The sequence below is a fragment of the Nicotiana sylvestris genome, chromosome 8 (genome assembly GCF_000393655.2).
Source record: "Nicotiana sylvestris chromosome 8, ASM39365v2, whole genome shotgun sequence".
NCBI lineage: Eukaryota > Viridiplantae > Streptophyta > Magnoliopsida > Solanales > Solanaceae > Nicotiana > Nicotiana sylvestris.
Genome location: NC_091064.1, coordinates 204,211,228 through 204,221,763, shown reverse-complemented (window position 1 = coordinate 204,221,763; position 10,536 = coordinate 204,211,228). Strand labels below are relative to the sequence as shown.

Here is a 10,536-nt window from a genome sequence, read left to right as displayed (position 1 = left end):
CTATATTTTATTCCATATTTTGCATTGATATAAGCAAAAGAAGCTGAAAAAGAATATAACTCATGTAATCAAACGCTTAAATCTTGAAGACATTATTTTCCTTATTCATATTCAAATAGCTATAAACTTCTCTGCCGAGGAATAAGTGTTATTTCAGCTTAATTAATTTGGGAAAAAATAAATGTTCGCTTTTCGTTTGAAAAAGCAAGAATGAATTTTTTTAAATTTATTCTTAATCCAAAAAATTATCTACAAAATGCAAGCATATATAAAAAGTAATTTGAGAAGATATAACAGGAAATAAGTAGTTGTATAACTCTTACATTATTAATACTAAATGATTTTCTTAATGGGTGCGAACTCCTACGTGACACTTATTTTAAATGATAGGTAGCGTTATCTAAAAACCTATGCACCACTATTTTAACTAACTTGATGTTACAAGTAAAAATCTTGACGTTATAAGCAAAAAATTATATTTTTAACAGGTATAAGCTAAACTGGACATTTATTCATGCTAATTAATGCAACACTATTGTGAAGCAAGCTCCATTCAATTCTAATTTTTCAGATAAGTTAGGCCTAGCAAAATTACGATTAACTGGTTCTTTGGACATGAACTCTAACACAAGTTCTTTCATAATATATATATATATATATATATATATATATATATATAATGTTATTGGGCTCGGAATGATCAAATTTGATGATCATAGTTAAATTTTTAGTGTTTAATTGGTCCCGGGCTGATCCCGGGCACACCATCTCAAATCTCAAGTTACTACTATTAATAAGAGGGAATGAGAGGAGCTTCCGGTCAATGTGAATTGACATCAAAACCAATTCACTTCAGACCCTAAAAGGCACTTTTACTAAGGGGTAGTTTTGTCATTTCATATGCACATGTGTCCTCTCATTTCCTAAAAGGCCACCGCCTGCTATGTTTGACTTCTATGACGTTTTTGGTGACTGTGTCTTTTTGTTTCTCTCTGTTTCTTTCTTCCGTTTTCTTAGTTTACTGTTAACTGAAGCTTGGAGTTTCATGACTATGCTACAAACAGACTTTGACCTGAGTGATGCAAACAATCTCGAAATTCCAAAGTTCATCAATTTAAGTAAGTAAAACATCGTAATATTTATAATTCTCGCTAATCAGCCATGGAGTTACTTAAATTCTACATTGATCCAGATTTTGATAAATTCACTCTTCCCAACTTTCCAACTTAAAATTTATTCCATGCTCGAACTTCAAATTTGATCAATTTCACATTTAATAAGCATTCCTAAATATCTTATTTAATATTTTATTTATAATAATAGATTAATTATTTAATAATATTGTATTAGCTTCTCTATTTCAACATATTAATCAACTTCTGATGTATTGGAGAAGGGGGGGAAAGGCAATCTTTTGGTAAAGAAGATGGGGTTGTGGGAGGAAAGAAAAGTATTAGGGGAAAGACATAACAATGAAAAGGGAAAAAACCTTGGAGTTTTATTTTAAAACTAAATGATATTGATATAGACATTAAGAAATTAAATCTTTTGAGATGGTTTAAGATAATGATGGTGGTGGATGGACGGAGTATCCTACATTCTTTGTTAAACAACAACATGACATGTGATTTTTTCTTCCTTTACGGATTGGATTTTGAAGAAATACACAAACATTTTTCCTTCTTTTGGCTAACATATGGATTAACTTACAAGTTTTAAGAGTTAACTTGGTCAGAATCGTCGTGCAGTGGTTTGTATCTGTATTTCTAAGTAATTGTTTGATGCCTACTTTTAAGTGGTAACTATTGAAGAAGCACGAAAGTTGTGTATGATTTTGTTACTCAATAGACTGCATACTACTTTGTTTACTAAATTGAAGCTAGACCTACTGTTATGCAAATCGGGAAAACACACCGGACTTTTTATGCAAAATATTGAACCTAATTCAAGTCATTTTTAAACTTTCCTTAGATAAACAGTCGTACATATAGGTCCAATATATTTGGTTTCAAGTATTAATAATTAGTAGAACGGCTGCATCAGTGAACCATAATTAGTAATTACAGTATGAAATGGCAAGGACTATGATGAGTATTAAAATCATTTTTTCAAATAAGGCCTTTCACAATAAAGAGTTCTTTGACTTCAATTAATTTATTTTTAATATTACGTGATTATTCAGTATTAATCAAACTGCCCATATTATAATATTGTGAGTGATTAGTTATTGAGAGACACCTAGATTAACTCCGTCTAGAATTGAAGCTCTAGCTGATTATATGCACTTAAAGGGTAAAAGCTTAGTGTACCTTCTGATATTTGGTTGGAAAAATCCCCAATAACTGATATGATTATCTTTGAACTATGTCAAGATCGGCTGAAATACATGTTCTTATCTGAGGTAAAGTGCTTGCAGTTTTTTCTATTTCTCATAATGAGGTAGTTTTGTTCACGTTAGCCCGGGCTACCCTTACTAGTGTAATTTATAAATTTGAAAAGTAATTACTCGTATTTATTTTTCGGGCCAGCACTGTAGAACGCGGACAAGGCCCATTATAAAAGTAGCTTGAACCAGAACCCGACCCGATCTCGATCTCCTGCTAACTTCAATTCCCCAAATTAGGGGTATCAATTTCCCCAAAACTCATCTGCCAAACTTGTTGTTCCTTTCAGAGATCTAAACCAATCAAGTTATGGGAGGTCATGGAGGTTTGAACATTCTCCCACAGAAACGATGGAACGTATACAACTACGAAAATCGCGAGAAAGTAAAGCGAGACGAGGAAGCCGCAGCTAAAGAGGAACAGCTCAAGCAGGAACAATCTCGCAAGCGCGACTCAGAATATCGCCTCGAGCAGCTCCGTCAAGCGCGTGGCTTATCATCATCGTCGTCGAATCACGTCAAAAAATCGTCGTCAGAACAGAAATCGCCGGAGAAGAAACCGGAAAAATCGAAATTGGCGGAGGAGAAACCGGGAAAATCGGATTCTAAGCACATCAATTTATTCGAAGGGATTCGAATCTTCGATCCAGTTAAAAAAGTAGAAGAAGATGAGGAGAAAAACGGAAGGAATAATAATAAGAGGATTAAGAAAGAGCAAGCGCCTAGGGTTATTACTGCGGAGGATGAGAAGTATAGGTTAGGATATGGAATTGTTGGTAAAGGAACGAAATTACCTTGGTATATGGAGAATAAAAACAGAGACGAGGATGAAAAGAGCGACGAAGATAATAATAATGATTATTATAAATATTCGAGACCTGTGAAGAAGAGTAGTAATGGAGGAAAAAAGACGGTGGAGGAATTGCGACAAGAGCGGTTAGAGAGGGAGAGGAAGGAGAAGGAAAGAGAAAAAGCTTTGTTAATGGAGAAGAGTCGAAGAGATGGAGGATTTTCGCCGTTAGAGAGGGAGAGGAAGGAGAAGGAAAGAGAAAGAGCTTTGTTAATGCGAAGAGATGGAGGATTTTCACGACGAAGATGAGGTCCGCCTTTAAGGTTGTTAGCTCTAAACTCATTATACATTTTAATGTAAGGGTTCAATATTTAATATTTATTAAAATTTTAGTGGTTTTCACATGTATATTTATGTTCTATATCAAAAGTACTGGTTCAGTTGAAATTTTAGTGGCACATCAAAGTTGCTAATGAGTTGTTCGTTCTACTTTGTAACGATCATTGCTTGTTTGTTTTACAATTCATTGATGTTTTTCAATGTACTGAGCTACAAATTTCTGGTGAGACTTTGTTGTTTGTTCTCGAGTTTTTGGTTGTAGTTCAGGTTACATTTTAGTTATACTCCCTCTGTTTCAATTTATGCCCTTTTCAATTTATGCGAACCCATTTGTCTAGACACGAAGTTTAAGAAAAGACAGAAGACTTTTGAATTTGTGGTGTAAAATGAAGCATATATATTTTGTGTGGCTATAAATCATTGCATAAAGGTAAATTGTTTCCAAATAGGGAAAGGGGTCATTCTTTTTGGCATGGACTAAAAAGGAAATAGGTTCACATAAATTGAAATGGAGGGAGTATATTTTAACATTTTCCTGAGTTTCATGCGTTTCAATTTTCCTCAAGCTTGTACACGAATTCTTCAGTTAGTAGAAGTTTTGGCACTTGGGTGGTGGTTTAGGTTCAGAAATAGGTTAGAACTGAGAAGTGATAAAGATAAAGTACTCTCTACTCTAGAAGAATTGCTGACAAGACTACTGAGCAAACTCTGAAGTATTTTCCATCATGTGTCTTCTGGTTTTGGAAAGCTTTATAGAGGTAAAGAATTAACCCGTGCTTCAGATTTCTTGTAGGATGTTACAGTTTTTGATTTGGATTTCATGGACTTCTATTGGAGCTCTAAGTCTACCTAGGCTTTGTAAGGTTTATTGTGTGGTGACCCAGTGTAAGACTGTAAATATCAAAGGCTTTACCAAAAATTGACGGTTGATCTTGGTATTAATTTAAATGGAATTTTTTTTTAAGATTGGTTAGTTCCTTGACTGTTAGACACAGATTTGCAGTGAGAAAACCTGTTAGTCCTGTATCAATTAGTCTGGGAGAGTAATTTCCTGCATCAATTAGTCTGGGAGAGTAATTTCCCTTTTTGAGACCTCTTTTAATCTCATCAGGATTTTTTCTTCTTGAAATATTTGTATAAAATTCAACTAGAATGCTGTCTAACTTTTTGATATAGCTTAAGTTACAGGATGAGTCAAGAATGGAACATGCCTTTTGTTCTTTTAGATATTGATTTTTGTATTTCCTAAGCACACTTGAAGTGTATCAAAACAGAGTTGTGTGCTCGATCAGCAGAGAGGGAGAGATTGTGGGGATTTTTTTTTTTTTTTTGGGGGGGGGGGGGGGGGAGGATTTTCTTAGGAGTACAATTTGTGTTTGAGAATGATGAAAATTTACATACATCTGCATCTCATTTTGTACAAAAAGGGGGAGATGGAAGGAATTAATCCATTTCTAAATGGGGAGCATTTGAGCAACTGCAAAGCCTGGTGGTTGGTGAAATCTCTGGCTGAATATAGATTGTTTTCATTTGTTAAAAGCCGGAAACTTTCTTTATCTTTTTGTATTTATTTTCCTCTCGTTTTTTAACTATATATTTTGCAATACTTTGGGAGCTGGGGAATCATCATGCATGACTGCTCTTCGTTTCTGTATGTCTTCATGCAGGGTGATGAACACGAATGAAGTGGATCTGTTGTACTTTCTGAGAGCTCTTTGAGAAAAAAGCATGGCTGGGTGCAGTTTTATTCTTGAATATGTCTATTTTCTTGCGTCATCTCTATTTTAGTTTGGCAAGGGCTTGATGTTTAATGCGAGAGTCCCATTTCCTGTTCGGATAGCAAATCATATGGTGAGGAAACTGCATGTAGTTTGGTTCGAGAGGCCTGATTGACATGAGATGGATTAACGCGAGAGTCCCATTTCCTGTTTGGATAGCAAATCATATGGTGAGGACACTGCATGCAGTTTGGTTCGAGAGGCCTGATTGACATGAGATGGATTATGAGATTCTTGCTTCGCATGGGAAATTGTTTCTGAAAGTCAAAAACCAGTCCTAACCCCCCCCCCCCCCCAAGCTTCCCCGAAAAAGATGGTCGTAAAAATGCCTCTGACCCGGCAGATCCGTCGCTTTGCTTTGTGTACATCTCATCCATGTTATTAAGTGAAAAATGAAGTGTTTTGCTTACAACCGTCTTAAAATGAAATCCATAATTCGTTTTTGTACAGTCTCTATGAGAAGCATTTCAGTTCTGTAGGGAGAAGCACACGAAATGCTGACTTATATTTAGACTGATATTGTTATAGATCGATTCTGAAAATTCTGGTTTTACTATTCACTTCGCTGTTTGTCAACATGTAGAAGCCATGGATTTGATGTTGCGAGCATGATGTCGGAATTACTTGAGCTTGCCCTTCTATGAGTTCTTTGGTTTCCACCTTCTTTTCCTTTTTCTTTTTATAACTGAATATCTCTCAAGGCCAATGGGGCACAGTTTAAAACTTGGTGGAGAGTTTTAACCTGCTACATGTGCTTAAACTCACACGTCACTCATTACGCTCTTACTACTGGACCAATACCTTGGGGCTGTTTTCTTTTCATCGTTCATTTCTGTAAAATAATCTTGGATGCGTTCGAGGCTGTCGCTTTGAGCCCCAATGCCAATTAGAGTGACATATTGTCCAATCGATACAGTGGGTTTCTGTAGCTGGCCTTTCACAAGTCAAGAAAAATTTAAGGAAAATTGAAAGATAATTTCATCCAGTTTTGTGTTAGAGAAATGACTTTTTTTTCTTTTCTTCTGATGAAGAACATGCTATACAGGAGTGGAAGCTTCTACCAATGTCCTAGGAGAAGGCTAAAACTGATTTGTGGTCAATGTGTCATATAATTTGGAGAATACATATGTTCTGCGTATTGGACGTTGAGATAGGGGCCAAGGGAGCCTGCTGCTAATCATGATTTGGTTAGTTGGCGAGTAATACTGTTTCTCAAAGAGTAATTAGGTATCCCTTTCATATATTATAATCTCTTACTTGTAGCTGTTAACCTGTCTCCCGGACTAAATAAATTATGGCAGTTCCCATACAGAGAAAATAAACAAATCTCTATCTTTGTCTGAATGTCAGCACCTAGTATTATTAGCATTTGAATACAAGTATTTGATGGGAACGTGAAGGCCACCTTCAGGTAAAAAGGGGAAAGTTCGTTATTGGTGGCCATAACATGCCAAATTCTTACCCAACTAGTCCTCATTACTCTCAATCTGCCAGTTTTGAATGCATTTATCATAACCTTATAATTTAGAATACAAAGGAGGGATTATAATAAATAATTGTTCTATTTTGTTATACTTTGGATGTATTAGAGTATGTGTTGAAAAGTGATTAGTTAGGATAAGTTAGAAGGTATTAGTATATATATATATATATATATATATATATATATATATATGTTGACCAGGCTGTGTAATATAATTAGCCCATTAGGCCAACAACTCTCTTCCTTTAAATCATTCATCACAATTATCAGAGGAAAAGCTCAGGAGCAACAGCATGGATCAAAGTCAAAAGCAGACTCTGTTAAAGGTCGCTAAGCTTAAGCTTCCTTCGGTAGGTTCTTAATTATGACTTTTCCTTTCATTTTCTTGGTGTTTTAGCAAGGAAAAGTCATGTTTTCAGAATAATATATGATGAGGACTTCTCTTTTTTGCAACATCAATTAATGGTGTTTCAACTTGTTTAGTTTCTTATGAGGGTTGGTGATATTAGTTTCAGGTGGTGGTGGTGAATGCAAATTTGGGATGCACACATTGCAGACACAGAATATCTCAAGTCATCTCAAAGATAACAGGTGAGAAAGAGTACACTTCCCGTAATAGTAATTTTTTTGGCACAGTGTTACGCATGATGGGCAAGGGGAGCCGTGGCGTAACTGGTAAAGTTGCTGTCATATGACCAAGAGGTCACGGGTTCGAGCCGTGAAAATAGCCTCTTGCAGAAATACTGGGTAAGGCTGTGTATAATAAACCCTTGTGGTCCGGTTCTTCCCCGAATCCCACGCATAGCGGAAGCTTAGTGCACCGGGCTGCAGTGTTAGGTATGAGGAAGTCACTTTCCATTGAAAAAATACTCTCCATCGAAAGTGTTTTCAACGAGGAAGTAATTTTCTGGTGTTTGGTTAGGATGACATTTTCCTTAAAGAAATTACAATTACGAATGTGCATAAAGTCTTGATTTTCAACTTTTGTGACCAAACTTGGCAGGGTTGAGGGAGTATACAATAGATGTTGGGAGAAAGCAAGTGATTGTTAGAGGAGATGTTAGAAATCATCACCAGGAAAAACATGGTGGAGTAAAGAGCCATATGATCAACGAGAACCATAGCAGGATTTTCGCGTTCTTTTTTAGTTTACTGAGCTTCCGTTGGATCACTACAAAAAAGATAGTTGATTAATCGAATACATATTCTTTTAAGTGTTTATTTGTTGGGAATCTTGTGTTTCCATTTGTATACTATGATTTTCTCCTTTTGTTTTCATGTATAAAAAACCAGTTTCTTTATATTCTGCCCCCCCCCCCCCCCCACATCTTTAAACACATTAACATGCTTATTGCAGTTAAGCAATCTCCTAAAGCAGGTGTGTTTCCTTGCTAATTGAGTAGCAAAAGAAAAAAAGAACAAAAAAGACTATACCAGATAAGAAAAACATGAATCAGTTCAACAGTTAACTAAATAAAACACTTCTGTTAACAAATATGGAGAAAGGCAGTGCTGCTCAAGTTCTAAAAGAAGATTTAATCTAGTACTGGATCTTTATTGATAGTTCATCTCCATGGAATAGAAGCCATCAACATAAACTCATCTATGCAGGAAAAATTTGTCCTTTAATTCGTCCATTAAATTAAAGAGTTAGCAAATATCAGAATTTCATATGGGTTGAACTTGTAGCAATTTTTAAGCATTGGCTCTTTAAAAAGATATGGCAGCCTGGTGCATTAAGTTCACGCTATGTGAGGGGTCTGAGGAAGGGCCGGACCACAAGGGTCTATTCCAAGCAACCTTTTGCATTTTTGCAAGAGGCTGTTTTAACGGCTCGTACCCGTGATGACAGCAACTTTATCAATTATGTCAAGGCTCATTGGCTCTCTAAGTATTCATCAAATGTTGTTCGCTTAACAGAAGTACTAATCGATAAACAACAACACATACCCAGTATAATCCCATAAGTGAGGTCTGGGGAGGATAGTGTGTACGCAGACTTTACCCCTACCTAGAAAGGTAGACAGGCTATTTCCGACCGACCCTCGGCTCAAGAAAAGGTGGAAAGGAAGAAAAGGGAAGAAGAAATCAATGAACAACAGACAAAATTTAAAATCTGTTAGTACTACGATTCAAGGTATACACAGCAAGAAGTATCATTTTTCTCCAAATATTAGCAATACCACTCCTAATAATTAGAAATTCTAACAACCATCATCTAGCATTGACATTTGAGCAAATATTTCCCAAATCCTATAAATCTTTTATAAATCATGTCTAAGCATTACATCAACAGAAAAAGAAAACAAAAAGTAGAAACTCAAAGCTATCAATCTTCTCCCATCTCACCTTTAACTAACATTCTAAGAATACCATCTTTGATTTGTGCTTCAACCTTCTCAGCTTTACAACAATCAGTCTTAAACTCAAGACTTCCTCCATATTTCCTCCCTGATTTCTCAGTTTCCAGCTCAATTTCTCCTTTCCCAGTAAAGTAAACTGTGTTGTTCTCTAACCACACCTTAATCCCATCTTCACTAACACCAGGCATTGCTACTCTCACAAGTATACCATCCTTCACATTATCCACTTCTAGCACGTTCGGAGGTCCAGCTGACTGAAATGGATTCTCCATTTTGATATCTTGCGGAGCACCCTTTACCATAACTGCAAATAATATCGAGGAAATCGAAAAACACAACTTTGATAGGAGTAAATAAATGGTTAAACAACAACAACTATTGCGGCTCAATCCCAAACTAATTAGGATTGACTACATGAATTATGTGCAGCTATTTTTTTTTTTAATAACTGAGAAATCCCTAAGGCCGGTGGCAATAGCTTTCCATCCACCCTTTTCCACTTAAATATCAGGTTTTTATCTGGAATGGGATTCGAACTCTTGACTTGCACCTAACCATGCATCGCGTCTTGTGCTCTTACCACTCGACCGAAGCCCTAGGCTACATTTTTGGTTTTTTTTTTTTCGGTTCCACTTTAATTAAAAAAATTAGCAATATTACCTAAATCTAACACTAACTTCTATACTATTATCAATCTCTTACTAAACTAAAAAGAGTGGGCGTAATTTAATGTGTCAACAAACAACTAATTAAACCTAAAATATTTACCGAATGTAAATGTGCAAATATCGCATAATATAAAACGGTAAATAAGAAAAGGGCTAAACAGGTGAATCAATTACTTGGCTCTGGAGAGTTGCTTTGCTCCTTGCTCGTGGAATCTGAATCTGAGGTGGTAGTAGAGGAAAAAAGGCGTGTGATCGAAGGTGTGGCGGTGGTTAAATGGGATTTGGGGCTTAGGTATTTGAACAGTGTAGAGGCTCCGGCTGCTTTTCTCAGGCTTAGAGCCATTGGAGAAGTTATAATTTCCGATTGATGAAAGTTTGATTTGTGTTTTTTCTCAATCAATTAAGGGTTTTAGATGGGGGTTTTTGGTAATTAAATGTACTTGGTTGGATTTGGTTTTTGCCTAGGCCGCTAAGTTCAGTCCTATTTAGCTTCGTTAAGGAACAGGCCGAAGTGCACCACTAGCCATTTTTGAGTCCGGTGTTTAAAATATATTCATAATTTACAAAATATTTAAAGATTAACTAATTCATCCAAACTTCATGACTAAGTATCCAAAATTTGGAATTCAGGACATGGTGTCTTGAACTTTCGAGTTGTTAATTTGAAATTTAGAACTAAGGGTCCTGAATTCTTGAACTAATAATTTAAAATTTAGGACATAAGATTCGAAC

General features: G+C 35.9%; 2 protein-coding genes across 4 annotated transcripts; one reads left to right on the top strand and one right to left on the bottom strand.

Moving 5' to 3' along the window:
* Window positions 1-2,582: 2,582 nt before the first annotated feature.
* On the top strand, window positions 2,583-8,074 carry LOC104211844 (uncharacterized). 3 transcript variants are annotated; one of them, XM_009760978.2, is made up of 5 exons: window positions 2,583-3,496; window positions 5,180-6,517; window positions 6,975-7,123; window positions 7,289-7,364; window positions 7,777-8,074. In XM_009760978.2, exon 1 carries the CDS (start codon window positions 2,694-2,696, stop codon window positions 3,480-3,482), a length of 789 nt encoding a protein of 262 aa, XP_009759280.2. In that variant the 5' UTR covers window positions 2,583-2,693; the 3' UTR covers window positions 3,483-3,496; window positions 5,180-6,517; window positions 6,975-7,123; window positions 7,289-7,364; window positions 7,777-8,074. The 3 variants fall into 3 exon arrangements, with proteins under 3 accessions (XP_009759280.2, XP_009759279.2, XP_070009239.1); XM_009760977.2 differs by having other exon boundaries at window positions 7,283-7,364; XM_070153138.1 differs by having other exon boundaries at window positions 2,583-3,529; window positions 7,283-7,364.
* An 804-nt stretch (window positions 8,075-8,878) lies between these two features.
* On the bottom strand, window positions 8,879-10,298 carry LOC104211845 (14.7 kDa heat shock protein-like). Its single transcript, XM_009760979.2, has 2 exons — window positions 9,979-10,298; window positions 8,879-9,440 (listed from the first exon to the last, which is right to left on the bottom strand). Exons 1-2 carry the CDS (start codon window positions 10,145-10,147, stop codon window positions 9,103-9,105), a joined length of 507 nt encoding a protein of 168 aa, XP_009759281.1. The 5' UTR covers window positions 10,148-10,298; the 3' UTR covers window positions 8,879-9,102.
* Between the last annotated feature and the right edge of the window lie 238 nt (window positions 10,299-10,536).